The sequence below is a fragment of the Crocodylus porosus genome, unplaced genomic scaffold, assembly GCF_001723895.1.
Source record: "Crocodylus porosus isolate Cpor-Errol unplaced genomic scaffold, CroPor_comp1, whole genome shotgun sequence".
Classification (NCBI taxonomy): domain Eukaryota; kingdom Metazoa; phylum Chordata; order Crocodylia; family Crocodylidae; genus Crocodylus; species Crocodylus porosus.
The window spans coordinates 134,814,702-134,834,557 of NW_017728886.1; the positions used below are offsets into that span (position 1 = coordinate 134,814,702).

At 43.6% G+C, this 19,856-nt stretch overlaps 1 protein-coding gene across 1 annotated transcript in view; it reads right to left on the reverse strand.

Annotated features, from left to right (window-relative positions):
* CDH12 (cadherin 12) overlaps positions 1–19,856 on the reverse strand; it is a 245,474-nt gene that overhangs the window by 163,571 nt on the left and 62,047 nt on the right. Inside the window, exon 3 of the mRNA XM_019541947.1 lies at positions 17,440–17,734. Coding sequence (XP_019397492.1) covers positions 17,440–17,734 — 295 coding nt within the window. The remainder of the gene's footprint in view (positions 1–17,439; positions 17,735–19,856) is intronic.

Here is a 19,856-nt window from a genome sequence, read left to right on the forward strand (position 1 = left end):
ATCAAAGAGTGCATACAGGTCAGCTTGTTTAAAGAAAAGAAAATGACAGTGATGCTGGACTACTTTTCAGCCATTACAAGTTTGAGAATCATGTAGCAAAGAAAAGCCACTCAACCAAGAAAGGAACCAAAACTGCTATAAAATGAATGTTAATATTTCTGAATATGCTTTTTTCACAAAAAATATTGACTGACACATTAATAATACCTGAAGCCAGTCATTAGTTGATTTTTTAATGACCACGTGTAGACTGCTGCCTTCCTGTTATTTTCTTAACATTTAACTTCTTTACTGCCTGCTATGCCCCACACGTATTAAAAATCTTATTTTTTCTAAGGCCCATCCCCTTATCCTGATTCATGTGCACTGCCATCTAAACCTCAAATTCTGACATACAGGTCCTGTGAACAAAGGCACACAAGCACTGCAACAAGTGCTCTTTCTGTAATCATAGTTACTTATATGATCCCAATTATTGTGGTTTTAAAGCATCTCCCGATGTTCAGGGTATTGGCAACATTGCTGTGAAGTAGAGAAGTAATATCATACCAGTTATACAGATGGCAACTGAAGGACCCACAGACAAAGGCTGAGATCCATAAAAACGATTTAGGCATCACACTACTGAGCAAGACACTGACCCAAATTTAGGTGCTTTGCTGCTTTGTAGAATCCACTGTCTGAAGGAAGGCTCACAGATTTCAAATCATGGAGACAGCTTGGTGCTTAAGAATGGGACCCACCAAGCCATGCATGGGGCAGGAAGTCACTTATGCTAGCAGGAAATGCTGAAGAAGTATTACATAAATCCAGTCTCTCCAGTTGGGATCAGAAACCTTGACTTGTCTACTGGAGTTAGGCCCCCAAGCTAGCTCTATCTCAAAAGGCAAAAGAGAGTGGAGTTGATGCTGGCTTCTTATCAAATGGTCCCATGGTTAGAGAATTTCCCTTAATTCACTCCTCTAACAGAGTACTTTGTAAGCTTGTTCAGCTTCTACCAGAGCTCATGTTGATGTCTCTGCAGCTACAGCTACACATGCCAGCTAGACTAAAGGAAGCTCAGACATGCCGCCCCACTCCAAAATTACATGTCCATGTTACCTGTGTTTCCTCACATACACTAGTTTCAGGGCATGGTTGTTAGCACATGTTAGCTACCATGGTTTAGGAACACAATTTTAATCTTAGTCAACCCCACACAGAGTCATTTTTCTCATCCCCACAACAGGGAAATGGAACCCCAGTTCACAGTCAGCCTTTTAGGCCATGAGGGTAGTATCTGAGTTGTCAGCAGTGAATAGTTTGTTTTGTTTAACCTCTTCATTTGCAGACACTAAAAGACATCTCTGCACTCAGGAAACATTGAGTTCACATTTGGGAAATTTTCCTCACAACCAAACTGTTTAGATCTAATATGTATGCTTTTCTTGTTTGCTGGTGTAGAAACTGACCTGCGGGTGCTCTTGTTCTATATTTGTTCAGCACGACCTACCTATATACATACTACCACAGCAACCAGAACTCATCTGGGGTAGTATAAATAAATATCAGCAACAAGGGGCAAGTGTGGCTGTCAGTCCCTCCCACCTGCTTGCCTCCACACACAGACGTTAAGGAATATAACAAACAAATTGTATTTTAGCAGTTTATGATAACTTTTTTTCTAAACTGGGTCTTCTTTTTATATAAGCAACTGAAGGATCTTTAGAAGGCAGGTGAGATCATTCATTATTTGAAGAACAAGGTGTCTTGTCTCACTAGATTATGTTCAGTGATTATTATTGGTTTAGGACTAAAATTGTGTGAGCAGAGGATTTTACCAGCATCCATGTGAGAACTGGAAGAGTTGAAGGCCTCTCAAAGATTTGCAAACCGTTGTCTTAACAGAGTTTGGTTTGTGCTTAGGGACAAAGGGCTATGAAGTGGAAGTAGCAAGAAAAAGTGGACAAGTCTGGAGTTACTGAACCAAAGAAGTAGCAAGTGGGGCTGCTAAATGTGAACCACCTTTGTGTCTGTATTATCTCTCACAGGACTATAAATTGCAAGCTTGAGCATTTGAACATGCCTTTCAGACATGTTTCCTTTTTCTGAATCCTGTCCAGTCTGTTAAATATATTGATTATGGTTCCTCTGTCACTAGAAGGATGTAGAGAAAAATGCAGGAAGGCTCAGAATTAAGCAAAAAAAATGATTTGTGAAAATACAAAAACCCCTTTCACATGAAGAGTTTAAAAGATTATGACAGTTCAGAAACAAGAAAGACAAAAAATTGACATGAAAGCACTCTACAAAAGAATTAGGGGTACAGAGAAGGTAAACTGACTATTCCTACTTACACTTTCTCATCATACAAGAACAGAGGCATTCAATGATATTGTAAAACAGCAAATTTAAAAGAAAGAGAAGGAAAAACACAGTATATATGGATGTTAGTACCATTAGACATCATGGGCACATACAGACATTACACTTAGCCCCATATAAAGGAACATATATCAATTTAAACCCATAACCATGCAGAAGTTCAGTGCACATAGACCAGTCTAAAAATGGTGCAAGTGGTACAAGACAGACCTGCTACACTCAATTCAGATTGATTCAGGTTAGACAAACAAAGCAAAATTCTGTACTGTTTCCCTATCAATTCAAGCTAGATCGCTGTCCTCCATCATACCAGCCTGCTTTGCAGCTCCTGCTACCCCTCCCTCAGCTAGCATTCAGCCCAAGCTTCCATCCATCCATCCACCCCCTCACAGGCAGACCCTCACCCACCCTCCTCCCTACTCCAGGGAGTCCTTCCATCCATCCACCCACAGCTGGGACCCAAGCCTCTGTTGTGTGGAGTAGAAAGCAGTGTACTGGCTCCCATCCCTGGGCCGGGGAGCAAAGAGGGCTGGGGTAAAGGCCACAACAGAGGACTTAACAGCTATCCTCCTATCTCTGTGTGAGCACCCAGGTGAGGTCCAAGACACCTGCCTTCATTTTATTAGCAGAAATTGCAACTTCACACAAAAATCTGTTTTTCCCCTATCAAACTGTGGAAACACACCTATGAATGGAGGATGTGATGCCAGCTCAAGGACAGGGGGGACACAAATGCAGACTGCATAAACGATGTCCATAGGAGGTGTCAAAGAAGCAAGGAGGAGATGATACAGGCCATGATTGCTGCCTCTGAGCACCAAGCACACAGAGCTGACTCCTGATGCCATAAACCATGGAAGCAGCACTAAGATAGACTCCAAGTGTGGAGGAAGAACATCCTCAGGCTGGGCTACACCCACACTGCTGAAGTGCAGGAATGGAGACTCAAGATGGCCACTCGCTGTTTTGAGGCAACCTGTGCCTCTGAGGAGCTGGCAGAGTCCCATCACCCTGAGAGGGAGTCTATGGACAAGGTCCTGGACCACTCTGTGGGCATTTATGATATACCTGACTGGCACCAGCAGTGCTTCCCCCCATAGCACCCCAAGAGAGGCTACCACCCAGCCCCTGGCAGAATGCTGGGCCCTACTCCAGGGAGTCCTTCCAGGGGTGACAGGAAGAAGGGCTCCACAGGAGGGATCCCTAGATTCTAAGTGGGGGGAAACAGTCCCCACTATGCCCTGACTTGGAGTGACAGGAGGAGTAGCGAGACCCACAGAAGGAATGGGGTGAGGGAACCCATGATCCATGGTCCAGGGAAGCAGAAAGGACCCTGGCAGGGCCTACTCCAGCAGGAAATCATGGACAAGGGGAGTGGGACTGGGGTCCCTGGGCCCAAGGCCATGGTTGTTCATGACAGCACCTTTCTCCCTGAGACAATCTTCATCTCCCTGGGAGAAGCTTTTCTATTCCCATGACCCCTCTCATGGCACAGGTCCTGCTGTGGTGGAGCATTACAGCCACTGTGGGGAGAGACAGCCCTCAGACTTGGTCTTACTGCATGAGGTGGGACCCAGGTATGGCCAAAGTCACAGGACTGGAGTCCGTGCAAAGGGAGAGGGGGCAAGAGGCAGGGGGTGCATGAGGGTGGTACCAGGAGTCCATGATACCTGACGTGGAAATGCCTCCCACCCCACAGCCACCTTCACGCTAGCCCCATAGGCTGCTTTCTCCTGCTCCCACTCCACAGCCTTCAGGTCACTCACTTGTCTAGTTCCTACATGGAGAAGTCCCTGGTCTTCACTCCCAAGTCTTGGAATTAGTGTGCCAGGTCTAATTGTGACAGGGGGTCATCCCGGGGCCAATTACCACATCAGCCCACCTGCCTGTCCAGGGCAGTCCAGCCACCTGTCTTACCAGCCACACCTTTTGATATAATAAGTTGTTTCTAGGTGGAAGGCTGCCCTTTTTATGCCCTAATACCAAGGGCATAATACATGACTCCAGCTGTCCCTATATCGTGTTTCAAGCCTTGCAGGTGTTGTACTACTATCTTTCACTTCTGCACCCTTCTGGTGCTGGGATCTGCACCCTGGTAGTTGCACCCTCCAGGTGCTAGGGCTCTATGTGCCCTCCTGGTGCCTCTCTCTGTACTTGACACTGGGCTTTACCCTAATAATGTGCCCTTTCTCTAGGGACTAATGAGGCCTCCAAACTTACCCTTACCCTGGTCCTCCAGTGAAAACATAAACACTAGCATAAGCCCCTAGGCTCTAACTTAAACATTATTCGTGGCAACCATACTATGTCCCTTTAAGTGGACAAACGTCTTCCCTTAGTACAGCATGCTACCTAACCTAAGTACCTGGGAGGCTCCTAAAGTCTTGCAGCATTTGGGTAGCAAAGCAGGCAGCACCGGGTCTCCAGTAGCTTCCTCATGCAGGAGGTCCTTCCCTGGCAGTTCCCAGAGAGAGAATCTTCCTGCAACTCCAGCCCTAGAACTATATTCCCACAAACCCTTCCTCCTTCTAGTCATGTGACACTTGCAGGTGCTGCCCAATTACCTCGGGAACCTGCAGCTGTGCAGTCCTGCTTAGTAGGCCTATGTGAATAGGGAAGTATGCAATTCAGATTTGACCAATTCAGAGGACAGTGACTTGATTCAGTGATTCGAATCATTGTCCCCATTTAATTCAGCTGAATCAGAATCGGATATTTGGCACTGATTAGGTGCTGATCCAGACATGGTGCTCCCATGACCACCCTGCCTGGACCCAACCGCTGCCCAGCCCAGCTGGTGTGTGTGGTGTGGGGGTGCAATGTAGGCCTGTCTTGCTCTGTGTGGCAGCAGGGCGTAGCCCTCACTTGTACTGCTATCGTGCCCACATCAGTGATGGGAGCAGAGCAGTTGCCAGATGGCGCAGGATGGGGTGTGAGATGCAGGTGCAGCATCACTGACAGTGGGGTCTATGCTCTGCTGCCACTTGTCCCTTTCCATCCAAGTGAACCTGACCCTCATCCTGCCCCCCTCCCCTGCACCAGCTTAGCAAATGGCAGCAAAGCAAAGCCCCCAAACCCAACACCGCTGCGCCTGCATCCCGTGCCCTCCTGCCCTCTTCCCCGAGTAATGTGCCCACCTTCTCCACCCAAGCTGGACAGCTTGTCCCAGCCCCAGCTGCAATCCTTCCTTCCCCAACCCCAACAGACTTACCAGCTGGAGGCAGCTGTGTCAGCTGCCTGTTTAGTCTATGGCCAAATCTCCAAAGCAGCTGAATCTTTTCTAAATCTTTTCCGAATTAATTCAGATGCTTTGAATTGATTCAGAGATTTTAATTGGTTTCTTGATTCAATTCGGATTTGGAGGTTCAGTCCCAAACTCCTCCGAATTGAATTGGCTACTGAACCTTCACACAGCCCTACTGCTTAGCCTGCAGAGCTCCCTGGCCAGGCTGCTTCAGCCTTAAAGGAGCAGGCATGGCTTAATGCTCTGCTATACCCCTCCAACTCTTTTTGTTACGTTCAGCTCCTGTGGCATTCCCCCCGACCCCAGTTCTCTCCCCATTCCCCATCCTAAGCCAATCTCCAAGTTATTTCACCTCTTTCACTAACCTCCGCACTCTGCTGTTGCCCATGCCTCACCAAAGGTTTGTTGGTTTGCGCCAATGGGAAGAGGGACCAAGATGCGACAGGCCATATTCAGCAGGTTATCTTTCTTAAAAACAAGAAGTTTCACAACTGAAACACTGTAAACTGACGCATGTCTTCCTCATACCATAGTTCCCTGCATCTTATTGTATGAGGGTGTAAGCTAATGTGTGTGTGTGTGGGGGGGGGTGATGATGGCAGTGATGAAGAAATTGGGGACTCCAGGAATGAAGTGCCTACTCTCCACCATCTGGGGGATGTGGGAGTTGTGGAAGCTGAAGGCATCATGGGAGCAGCCTGCCTAGCTGGCAAAGATGTGGGTGAAGTGGCCCTGGTGGTCAACAACACCCTGCAGAACAATGGAAAAATAGTCTTTGCAGTTAATGAACTCCCTGGTGCCTTGAGGTGGGCAGAGAATGGGGATGGTCTATGCAGAAGGTCTGGACTCACTGTTTATCATCCCAGGTATTCAGGCTGATCCATTCCCACCAGTTGCTGCTGGCAGCATGGTCCCAGAACCAGTGCTCGACAGTCTGGAGATGGTGCCAGAGCATCTCAGCGTCCATGGCATCCTGGGTTACCTCACCCTTGTTGGCCAGTTGGAAGTCATTGGCTCAGTCCAGGATGCTTGGCAAACACAAAGTGTGGTAGGTGACCCTGTGCAAGATGGCCAGTTGTTGGCTTGTGGACAGGAAGCCACATTCCATGGTGACCAGCTGCTACATCAGGTCAAAGTAGCCACATGTCATGTCCCAGAGTGTGGGGAAAAGACTGCAGTGAGGCAGTGGGGGGTTGGGAACATGCGTACCCAGGCCTGGCTGCTGATTCAGAGTGGTCCAGGTGCTCGGCAATCTCCAACAGCCTGGGGAGCCTGTAAGGCATGCCTGGGGGGGGCGGTGCAGGAGTGCCCCCCACCTGCAGGCTTCTGTCAGGAAAGGCTGCCTGTGTGCCCCCCCAAAGGGTGAACACTGAACATGTATACTTTTCACTTCCAGTTTAAACAAGTTCATTTACAGAAAACCACTTAACAGATCAATTCCTCCCCCAACTTTCTGAATATCTATGTAGCCTATAAGGACAAAACTTAGACACCTAAAGAGTTTTCTATAAATAATGAAAGGATCAAGGTGCTTTAGGTAAGGTTAAAAAATAAGAGGAAACAATGAAAGCTGATCACTAACTAAAGTTGGTTTGGATGAGATCTATTCTGTAGGCAGGTTATTCCATAACTACCCACTTAAGGAGTTGTTTCTTCCTTTGCAGCATCTGGTTCTGGCTGCTGCTGGGGACAGGAGACTGCAAGCCTGATATTCCTGTGCCATATGATGTACTACGTATTTCAGGTTATTGTGGATATTCTGTCAGATTAGAATCTGGGGTGAAAGCCCCATTGTTTATGTTTGAACAAAGAAAAGCTGGGCTGACATGAAGACTAATAATGTGACTCAGTAGCTTTTTTCCAGCTATAAATCCCATGATCTTGTTATTTCTAAACTAGTAGCCTTATTGGGCTTAATTTTTCCTTTATAAGTGAATACATCTAATTTGCATGCCACAAACAATACATCTACTGCACTGGGACAACTGCCAGGGATGAGATTCATTCCAATTAACTCCATAAACTCTGAACAATGGTGCAATGGTGTGCCGAGATATGAATAGTCTATTTAAATGGAACACCTAGGGTTGCATGCAGCCTTATTCCTAGTCAACGACAGGTGTGAACTGGTATTTGTGTGCAAGACATGTCCTACGCATGTCCCTTCTTTACTTCATGCCCTTTCCCTGCTCCCTTATGGCTAATACATGAGTTGTTTGTATCTTGGTTTTTGTTTATTTTTAAAGTTGCTTAAGAAATAAAAGTCAATCTCTTCCAGCAATAACAACTGAAACCTAAGAACTGAAAATGCAGTGGTATGGCCTTTCCCTCCTGGTTGCTGAATCTAGCCCAGGTCAGTAAGTCCTGAGAGTTACTATTAGGTGGCTACCGAACAGCTCCTCTGAAACAAAATCTGGCAAACTCTAGAGTATTCTTTCCTTCATTAATTATCCTCACCCCCTGCAATATTCTGATCATTCTCCTCCTTTACCTTCTTTTCTTCCCTTCTCTAATCCTCACATAGCCTCACCTTTTCTTCTGATTAACTGTCTGAATAAGTAACAACAGTATTGGTTTCCCATGCTTTATGCAAGGTTTTTGTAGTTGCCATCCCAATTATGGTAATGTTCACCACCACCCTGTGGTTGTGTGTACTGTCTGCTGTTGGTGCGTACCAAAATTGTCTTGTAAAAGTGGTAGAAATAGATCCAGGGGTTAGTATAGTCGAGATCCTGGAACATACCCCTATCTGTTACATTGTAAAATGGGTTCCCTTTATGCGGATTTGAGTTATGCACTGTTTTCCAGGAACACATGTACAGCATAAAGCGAAGGAAAGCGAGGGTAATAATGAATGGTCATAATGCCAAAGAGAGCATCCTGATGTTTGATATTTCATTTTGTTCCACATTGGAACAAAGCTTTGACATTGTCCCGATTCACTGAAAATTATCCAATCTGCCTCAGTGCCTGCTAGTCTACCTGCCAGGCAGCCAAAAGCCCGCTTAGTTTACCTGTGGGCTGGCTTCCTAAGTGCTCAGCAAGCTGGCAACTCAGCTTTGCCATCAAATGGAAGCTGCCCTGGAAACAAGGAACAGGGAACCCAGCCAGCTCTTCAGCTACCTGACTGGTGGTAAGTCTGTTTGTTCTCCTGATTTTCTCTATGACCAGTTAGTTGGTTGTCCCCAGTGTCTTGGCTGTGCCAGGTTGCCAAGTAATCTGTTTACCCACCAGCTGGGAAGTTGGGAAATGAGCTTGGAAGCTTACCCAGGAGTCTACCAGACAGCAACCATGCAGTTGAGTTGGTTGCTGTCCTACACATCTTCTCATCTAGTTGCCATCAAAAGTTTCAACAGAATAAATACATCCTTCTCAACCCAATTCTGATGAGTCAGCATCTTCCAACTTTTTGTATTATTATTAACTGTATTGGTCTAAAACAAAAGGAGCAGAGGACCTAATCTTTCATTACACTCCTGAAGATTCCCTCCCTAGGTCAAGGCCAAGGTACACCGCCTGGTCAGTGTGTTTGTAAAGGGCAAATCTGACTTGCAACTGCCCATGTGTACTGCTTCTCTGGATAAAGAGACATTTTAAGGCTCCAGGCTTTGCATGCTTACCTGTTGGCTAGCATATTGTTTAAACGTAATATAGACAGCTATGTTCTTCCTTTTCTAAAGATTTTGAGCCATTATTTTGCATAGATTTTTGTCTAAAAGATTACTTTTATCTGCAGCCTTGGACTGTATATTGTAAACCACTTACTGGCACCTAAGCAAAGGGGGATTTTTCGTTTACCCAGTGTTTGTGATCAGTAATTTTGCTCTTTAAACTTTTATTAATCTAACTTCAGTGATCATTCTCTTATCACATCAAGTCTTCTTGGGATTGTATCTAATTTCCTGCATGGAGTTATTTCTTCACCTAGAATTAAAGCCGTTAATCATGTTTGGTTTACTGATTCCCATTTGCTTAGCAATCTTGACACCATTTTGCTTCTGTTTTGTCCTCTTCAAGGGCTACTGATGACTTGATTCATACAATCTATCAATGTCTGTTTTTTGGGGCCTGTTTGCCTTAATACTGAGGATAGTTTATGTCTGTCCTTACTGTTTGTTGTTCACAGCAGAATTATATACTAAAAAGAAGAGGGAAAAATGTAGATGTGCATGCCATCTATGCAGAATATCCATAATAATCAGTTTAAATCTCAGCTTGTTCTCATTATCTGCAATGTCTTTATGAGAGTATGATGACTGGGACATGATTGCTTGTCATAAATTAAGAGCTGCCTTGTGCCAGTGAAGTCTTGCACTTGCCTTCTTGCATGAGAAATATAAATAGAACTGAGTTAATAGGAAAAAATAGCTCAGCAGCTGGAAAGCAACTTTGAAGAAAAATGATGTTCATAGCCATTCAGCCAGTAGCTGGAAAAGCAGTTTTTATAAAACATATTTAATGTTTACAGTCACTCTGTGGCTGGGAAAAGTAATACTTTTAAAATATGTTTAATATTTAGAACCACTTGGTGGCCAAGAGAACAGCTCCTGCTAAAAAAGATATTTAATGTATAGAGTCATTTTGTGGTGAGGAAAAAGCAACTTCTTGTTAATTTTTAACATTTATTGCTGACCAGTGGCTGCTAAAGCAGCCATCAATACAGCATGTTTTATGATTACAGACGCTGTGTGCCTATATAGAAACAATTCCTACACATTTCAAGGCTACACCAAAACATGCCAGTATCTTTCCCTCTGCCAACAAAATGGGACAAGTACTCATAACACACTAATACACCTTGTCCTGAACCCCCTGTGCACTACTTGATACTGCAAAGCTTCTCAATGAATGCCAAAAAACCCTAATACTCAGTATCAAAACAGTCCCTGATCTGCCTGTTCAGTGGAAAACACAAAGAGTTGGTAGTTGGTTAAGTGTACACAAGTTCCTAGGTCTGAATCTAAAATTCTGCAGATGATTATCTCTAGAGTGTTGTCCGAGTTGTCATAATGAGAAGCTGCAAGGACAAAATTTCACCAGTTTCATATTAATGATTTCGCGGTCAGTCACTAGCCCCACCTTCTTTCACCCTTACAGCCCATGTGTAATCTGGTCTCTAAGAATTCTCCAAGCTTCTCCCTACCTTTGCCCTTACTGAGAAAAATTCCTTGATAATTACTTCAACAATCAATCAATCAATCAATCAATCAGTCTCATCTGCTTTCTCTACCTCCTGATAGATTCGCACGTTTTCTTTATACTGCACTATCTTTTGTCTAACCAATACAGTTTTCCAAAAGAGAAACTACTAAAAGCATCCGTATATCAACATTAACAAAAAAAACCCCAAAGCATAATTTTGGCTCTTTTAAGGACCAGGCTCATAGCGTAAGTGCACAGGTTCACCGTACCAACTCTACAATCATGTGGTTTATCTTAAACTGCGTGAGCAGAGATAAGGCACAGCATGTGCCCATGTTCACTGGAACTGAGAGCCACTCCAGGAACCCAATCTAAGTAAATCAGGGTGGTAGAGGGAAGGGCAGGATCAAGGGGGTTAACAGATCCGTCCTGGGGGTGTACTGTGGGACTAAAAATGGTCTGGTCAGGGTCAGCAGGGATAGGTAAAACACAGTCCTAGGGTTGCGGCAAGCAGCTGGGCTTTTCCAGCCCCAAGGCTGTGCTCAGAACAGGTACAGATTTAAGTAAATGTGCTAACCCATTCCCAGTCTAACTTAGTTTACTACTTAGATTGATCTAAGTGTAACATCTTCATGTACCCTTAAACTTTCAATATGACTGGTGTCCAATGTAGCATATCAGAGCAGATGGATCACTAGTCTAATATAGAACAGAAAATTTCTCTTTTCCAAAAATATGAATTTCATGTTCAATTTTTTTTTCTGTGCCACACCTCAGAATAAATATCTTGTAATATGCCACATTTTTGTAGAGGCAATAGTAGTAAAAAACAATCAACACATGTTAAATATTAATGCTCACTTCTACGTTTTTCCTGAGAAGTCAGTCTTGTGGCTTACCATAATAAATGTTTCACTATAAACTACTCTGTGAGAAAATGTTTTAAACTTCTTAGATGAACGATAAACTGCCAGCAAAGAAAAGGCAGGAGATAGCCTGTTATTTCATTAAATGAAACTAGGGATGTGAATGGTTAAATGATTAATAATTTAACTGATCAGCTCAGTGATAACAGGTTCTAGCTTATCAGATTTTGTTTAACCACGGGCCAGGAAGTCCAGGAGAGAAGTGGGGGAAGCAAAGCCCTACAGTGCCCCAGCAAGAACTGGAAGGCAGCAGGGCAGGAGAAAGGGAGGGTAAGAGGAATGAGGAGGAAAGAGAGGGGGGAGGAGAGGTAACTAATACCTGTAATTACAACAGGTTAAACATATATTTAATTGGTAATTACGTCCTTAAATGAAACTACATATAAGGACTAAGATTAAATTGTTGACAAAGTTTTAGTTGGTTCCAGCAGCCTATAGGATACACCAGTCAAAGGCTGTGACACTAGAAGACTTTTGCTTGCTTATACCATTGGTAGAATGTGCTTTGTTTCACGCAGGGGAAGAATATGGCATATGCAAGTTACTTTATCTACTTCATCAGAGTAGGTTTCCTTCCTAGAGCCAGCTTCCGGCCCTTTGAATTAGATGATGATATGTTCTGAATTACACATGCTGGCTATCCTGTCAAAGTAGTTTTAGAGCACGGCAGGTATCCAGCTAGTGTTATTTTCTTCTGAAGGGAGAGCTTGGAAATGGTTAGAAAGTAAACAAAGAAGTCTGAATCATAAGCAAAGTGGGATGACTTTGGGAAAAGTTGACAATCTTCTTCTGAAAACTACACTGTCTTCACTGATAATCAGGAAGAAGGTTTTGAGAAAAGAGGTGCCAAATTTCTTGATAATGAGGCAGGAGAGATGCCTTTTAGAAATATTGTTTTAATGATCTAAAATCCATACAAAATAGCAGCATGGAGGTTAATAAAGGCTCAGATTGAGCTTGAAGGACAAGATGAAATTTCCTTATCGAAATAAATGTGCGTTAGCATGGTGCTCTCAGGCAACATATTAGAAATTTGTATCTCAGAAATCCCCCTAAAGATTCAATGGATTTTAGAAGCTAGTCTTTTTTTTTTCCCCCCCTTCTTTCTCAGGAAAAATAGAAAAAATTCAAACAAACATCACTATACAGGTTATTATTCTGTCCACATAGGACTTTGTTACGTCTTACACTTCAAGCTAAACAAATGCTGATCAGTGTTAGTGCTAGGTCAAGTTTGGAGCAGTCATATGTTCAGGCCAGCAGAGGCTTGGAGGACTGAAAGGTTAGAATTCCCTGTCTTGGGCTTCCCCTTTGCCCCCTGCTGCCCAGGTTTCCCTCAGTTTCCTATGCCCCCAGGGCTCCTCCTCTGTCCCAGGGGAGCAAGCAAGGTAGGGTTAACCTGTCCACCTGGCCCCTGCTGCTACTGCCACTGGGATGCTTCTCTTATTCAGGCTGACCCAAGCCCAGAGAGCACCAAGGGTGGTGGCAGTACCTGGACAGGCAGGTTAACTCTTCCCTTCCCTTTCCTGCCTGCCTGCCCCCCCCGAGGACAGGTGGCACAGGAAGCCACAACCAAGCAGGTGGAGCAGGGAGCAGGGATCTTGGATGCTGGGGAGAGAGGGCAGTGACTCTGATCTGAACCAGAGAGAGAAGCGAGGGGGCAGTGGCTGCGGGCTGTGTTTACAGTAATGCATAGCCTATGGTGATACACATTAGTGTAATACAAGCTGGGTAACATGGGTCAGAGATAAACCTGCTGTGATGTGGCATAATTTAAGCCACCTAAAGAACGCTTATACTTAGTGTCAGGTGTTAATGTGTGGACAATCCAGGGATTAAGAGCTCCAGCAGCTGCCTAAAATTAACATGCAACAAGTTCCAAATGGCACATGCACACGTGTATGCAACGCAGCGCTGGACACTTCTAAAAGCACCTGGGGCTGCATCACATACTTTTGTATAAACAGCAAAATACACGTCAGTGCTGAGAAAATGGCAGCGGTGCACTTTTGAACTTACCACCACCATTTTCTTAGAACTAATGTGCATTTCGCTGTTTATACACATGGATGTGGCGCAGCAGCAGGTGCATCAGTTTACATTGTCTGCAGACTCGATTAATCAAATCTTCTCCAACAGACTGGATTTCTGGCATGTTGGAGCAGACAACCTTATCTGTATAAATTCCCATAGATTCCAATACAGGGGTAACTGGAGTGAGGTCAGCAGAAAGCATGAACCTGAGCATACAGTAGCAAAATGAGCTACCAAATATGGCTGCAGGTTTTCTCTATTGAGAAGGCTCAGGGCAGTGCCTATGGACATATATTTCCACTCCTAAGTAGAAAATAAAAGTGGAAGGAAGGGTTCCCTCTGTTGATTGTACCACTTCTTTCCCCTTGCAAGGAAGAGGAATAGAGATGGGTTCTGGCCAACTCTCTTCAGTTCAGGGACTCAAAACTGAAGCACAAGGACAGATGGGACTCATGAACCTATGAGAAAGTTGTATCTCAGAACTCCAACCCAATGCTTATATAAACAGGGGGTAAATGATAGGGGATTCCAGCAGCAGTCAGTAAATTAAAGCTCAAACAAAGATTAATTCTACATCACATATTCAATTTGGCTGAATTTCGACTCAGATGCAACTTCTTTACAAAGAGGACTTCAGAGGAGAGGGGGTGGGAATGAGTATAGAATGCCCATATCTTTTGTTTTAGTAGGCTTCCCTCTAGAATAAAACCAAACATTTTTTTTAAATGCAGTTCATATGGTGGGGTTCAGTAGAGACAGCCTGAGGATTGATCCCAGTGCATGGGGACCAGCTGAGGTCATACAGAGCCCAATCCAGGTGTGCTGGTCTGATCCTGGCATGCAGGTTCTGATCTGGCCTGAGGAGATACCGACACTACTCAGTTGGCTCAAAAAGCCAAAAGGTTGAATACTGAACATGGATAGTTACAGGTGACAAAAGACATTTCTGTATTCTATTGCTATGTAGGATCTAGGAGCTGAGAATGTGACCTAATTTAAGTAACAAATAATTGCTGGTTGGATTCTAAACCTGTACCAAGGTCACTTTCTTCTCTTTAAAAAAAAAAAAATCTTTTCTGGTAAATTTTAACCTGTCTTAGAGGAAAAGGGTTGCTGCTGTGAATGCTCTTTTCAGAGGCATAGAAAACAATTGAAGGACATAGGGTCCTAGCAGGAATCAGAGGACAAGCAAAGGACATCTTTCTGCAGATTGTGATCTGTTGCCTCCTATTCAAAAGGAAAATGTATTAAAACTTGAGTAGCATTATGGATCAGGCAAAATATCCAGTTGCATCTCATATAGTCATGGAGACCCAGATCTATAAAAATATCTGGGTGTCTAATTCCTAAATCAATAGCAGCTAGGTAAATACAGAGGGATTACAGGGCTAAGGGTCTCTGTCAGTCTGGGCCCCAGTACTCAATACAATGTAATGCTTTGCATTACCTAAAGGCTGCTCATCTTGCAATAAAATGGCTGACTAACTTGTTCCGTGCATGCAGCTATCAGCAATGTGAATTAACAGTGGAAGTAGTTTGACTGGTTTTTATTTTTCCCCTTTATTTTTGATTAAGAACCAGGGAAAGGTGGCAAAGTAGTTATGGCATCCCATATCAGCTCCATAGGAATAAGTGTGAGCACCACTCTATTGGCTGCACCCATTAGTCCTAGGTATAAATGGGTACCTACATAGGCATATTCAGGATTTTTAAAGAAGTAGTGAGGGAGCAGTGATCAGAGAAGCAAGGTTGGCTTTCATTCCCTGCTCCCATACCTCTTTCACAGCCCGCTACCATGTCCTCAAAGTAGGTAAGAATTCCCTTCCCTCCACCCCAACTCCTGGCACCCTTTCCCTCCCACCTCTATGCTCAGAGGTATGTCCCCTTTCCTTCCTTCTCATTCACCCCTCTACCCTCAATACTTATGCTTCCGGGCACGGAAAGACCCTCCTACCACCACTGCTGTCCTGACCATCCCTTTCCTGCTCCAGCCAGGGCTACTGGGGAATACTGCATGGCAGGCTGGGCTCAGCTAGGGACAGCTGCATCAGGTGAGCTCCCCCTCCCTACCCTGCTCCTGGGCTAGCAGGGAACACTCAGGGAGACCAGGCTGGGTGGGGAAACCCACACCCTGCTGCTGCTCTCCTCAGCTAAGCCTGGCTACCCATGCCTGGCTGGAGCAGAGGAGGGGCAGCTCTGCAGGTGGGAAAGAGGAGAAATAGGAAGGGCGGGAGGGGAGGTGATAGTGAGGGGGAGTGACAGTGAGGGGGAAAAGAGAGGGTGCTGACAGCAGGGTAAGAGACAGATTCTTACCTCCTTTGGGAACTTAAAGTCTCAAGCTTCTTCATTGTGGTTCATAAAGTGATGTGACCACAGCATCCACTCTGGATCTACTCCTGAGTACCTGGTCATTCAAACCAGGGAGTGAAATGTGGTCAGATGCAACAAATCACATTACTTCTTGGTATGTCATGGGCTGCAGTAACTGCCATATCTTGACCACATAGGCCTGCCACTTCCATTGGAATTACTTTTTGTGTTGACTTATGATTAATGATATTGTTATCATAGGCTGTACTTGTCTATATATAATTTTGTTACCTGCTAAAAGAAAGGACTCAAAAAATCCAAATGCTTTTCCATCACTAATTAAATTCACTGCATTTTAATGTGCTGTTTAAAACTGATTACATTCTTTCAACCCACTCCTTAGATCAGGAATGCATCATGAGCTCCAAATAATCATGCAAACAAATTTAAAATTGTATACCACACAACAACTTGTGTAGTATGTTTTTAACCATGTTTACTTCTAGGACCAGCTACCCAAACTTAATGAAATACACTGTGTGGTTAGCAGGCCAGCAGAAGCCCCTGGTATGATTTGAGACATATAAAACCTTAGCAATTGTTCAGAATGGGCATTTTAAATTATAGCCTAGGAGGTGTTGAGTAGCTCTGACTTGTGACTTTGTGACAGAAGAGGAAGTCATTTTGAAATGAGTCAGAAAACTGTAATAAAACAGAAGCAGCAACCAAACATACACAACACACATTTGGAAGTGACAGAGCACACAACATAGAACTGAACTAAACTTCTCCTGCCCAGAGTCCAGCTAAGGCCTAATCCATACTCCCTTTCTGAAGTACAATTATTGTTTCTAGAAGCATGTTACAGAGATTTAGAGGATATGAGATGAGCACACAGTTTGTGACTAGAAAGAAGACAGATAGAGGGAGGTGTTCCAGAGACTGGAATGTTTTTATTGTCACACACTTACCAAGGACTGTGTGAATCGAGGGTGGTGGTAGGTGTGTTTCATCCCAACTCTCTACCGCAGACAGATAAGTTGGTGTAAAAGGATGGGAAAACAAAACAACTGTCTGCAAACATCCCTCTGACAGCATTCCTCCCAATCCTAGACCCAACCTGTTTGAGATATCTGGCCTACTGCACTGTATTGCCCTAAGCACACTTATCTCTATCCCCCATGCCAATTAACCTAAAAGCCACAGGTAGCTATGTGTACTTAACAGAAAAGAGAAAGAACTTGACTATAACAAGAAATGACAAAAATAATATTGCAATGTGTATATTCTTAAATGCAGGCGTTTTCTATGTCCTAGATATTAATTCTGGGAGCTACATATCCACGTCAGGATCCTCGGTAAGAAATTAACATTAAAAATAAGCAACAAAGATTCAAGAAGAGTAAAGTTCTTACTCACCCACTGGAGACATTTCTGGGACACTGGCAACATAGGGTCCATCCAGGAACTTTGGCTCATTATCATTAATGTCCTGCACTTTGATGATGAACTCTGATTCAGGCTCCAGTGGTTTCTTGGTATCTATATCCACGGCCTGAGCACGGAGTGTGTAGAAAGGCTTTTCTTCTCGATCAAGGCTCCTTATGGCATGTATATCCCCTGTGGTCTCATCAATAGTAAAAACTGTGCCAGCTCCATCTCCTGAGAGGGTGTATTTAACAGTGCCCACTCCCTTGTCCAAGTCAGAATGAAGCTGTAGAACAGAAAAAAAGAAGGAAGGTATGATGAGGGAGTCTCATTAATGATCTGTTCCTGCCTGAAAGGCAGCCACATATTTTTGTTCCCTCCTTCATACAATGCTGGTCATCAAAGTACCTTGGGAAAAGGTGTCATAACCTCTTAATTATTGGTAAGGATAAGAGGAAACTACTGGCAATGCATCAGTGAATGTTTTTTATTAGTTAATAATATCTACATAGGAAACATTTTAAAATTCTCATTGACTGGACTCCTATAAACTGCTCATTAGAAAAACTAAAACCTTAGCAGGTTTAAGGTTTTGTCAAAAATGTAAAGCTACAATCAAAGTTGTCAAAAAGTGTACTATTGCTTTTAGCAAACCTAGTCTTAACTTTTTGCAAGTATCAGTTGGTTTGTGAACATACGTAAAAAACATGAGAGAGATATTTGGCTGTCTGAGTTTTGCTTTCTGATCATGGGCTTGTTTACACCCTAAACTCAAAGTCCAACTTAGTGTGCAACTTAGTATGAATTCAGCGCATTATATTTTGGTTCTAAGTAATACTGGAAGTCATCATTAGATGTGATACTGAGAGTCAGACTGTCCCTTTCCACTTCCACTTCGCTACCTCATTGGCTTCAATGTACAAACACCAAGTATTTCTTAATCTCTTTTTCTGTGCATGTTATTATACTCCTTATTATAATCCTAGCAGGATGTTGGGGAAATAACTATAGTTACGGATTCAAACTTTCTTGTACACATCTGTCAGTCCACTGGAACAACAATAGTTTATTTTCATGGTAGAAAAAACAAGCAAGCTTTACAGGACAGAAAAACTTTGCTTTGGTCAGTTGTTGGAACTGTGTCTTAACAGAAAAAGGGTCTTAATCCCAGTTTGTGGGATCCCTTCTCCAGATGCTTTAACTGTGTTAGACTCATGCTGTTGTTCCAGCTAAAAAACTTTAATGGATGTTAAAAGTTACATCAAAGTGGTATCAACTCCCTGGTTTTCCATAGGCTAAAAACAAATATACCTTTTCAGAGTCTGAGACCATTATTCAAATAATACTTTGTGCTTTTTCCAGCTAAAACCAAATACACAGACCTTTTGTGCTGGATAAATGTTGAAAACAAGCTTTCAAGGTGCGCCAAAGTGAACTCCCTTAAACAGTATGATCAGGGGCTTATGGATATGAGCTTTATTTAAATGATGTAGTGTTCAAGGTAAAACTCAGTAAAAGAAACGCAGGACATGAAAGTAGATTAAACAGAAAATGCATTACTAAAAACTAGCTAAACAGTTCCGGAAATGGGTAAGAAGCTCAGTTACAAAGAAAGAGGTAAAGACACTTAATAACATTTATAGCCTGTTCTCTTGAAATTAAATCTAGGACCTTGTGACTAAAAAGGAGGTCATGGTTTGTGGGATAGAGAGGGAGTGTGTGTATGTGGTAGACATGCATGCACACATGTATGTACTACCCTCCTTTCATGTTTTCAACCCAACCCTTCTTGTCGGAGCTAATAGGTGACTGAGCCTCCATTAGAGCTGCCCCACAGGTGGATTTTTAAATGACATCATCAGTTGAGCAGAGGTTTTCATCCTCATTGGGCACTGGGTGCATTGTGAATAGATTAAAAGGCAGTTTACCCAGGCTCCGCTGGGAGTCAAGCATCCCCTTTCTTTGTGGAATGAAACGATAATGGCTTCAACCTTGACATAATTAATGCTTCTCTTCCTCATCCTTTAATTTATGTGGCTCACATGCACCGTGCTGAGCCATTATACCCTGGTCAGTTAAAACTAATATTTTCTTCTACTTTGCAAGTTTAAAGTTACCAAAAAATAAACAAACAAAAAGAAACAACACAGAAAACTCCCAAACAAGTTTTAAAATCATAGAATCATAAAAATCAAAGAGTCGGAAGGGACCTAGACAGATCATCTAGTCCGACCCCCTGCCATGGGCAGGAAGGAGCACTGGAAGTGGCAGGGGTCATAAGACCCCAGCCAGGTCTCCTCTTGAAGATCTCCAGGGAAGGTGAGAGCACCACCTCTTTGGGAAGCCTGTTCCAGGCTCTGGCCACCCTTACAGTGAAGTAGTTCTTCCTAATATCTAACCTAAACCTA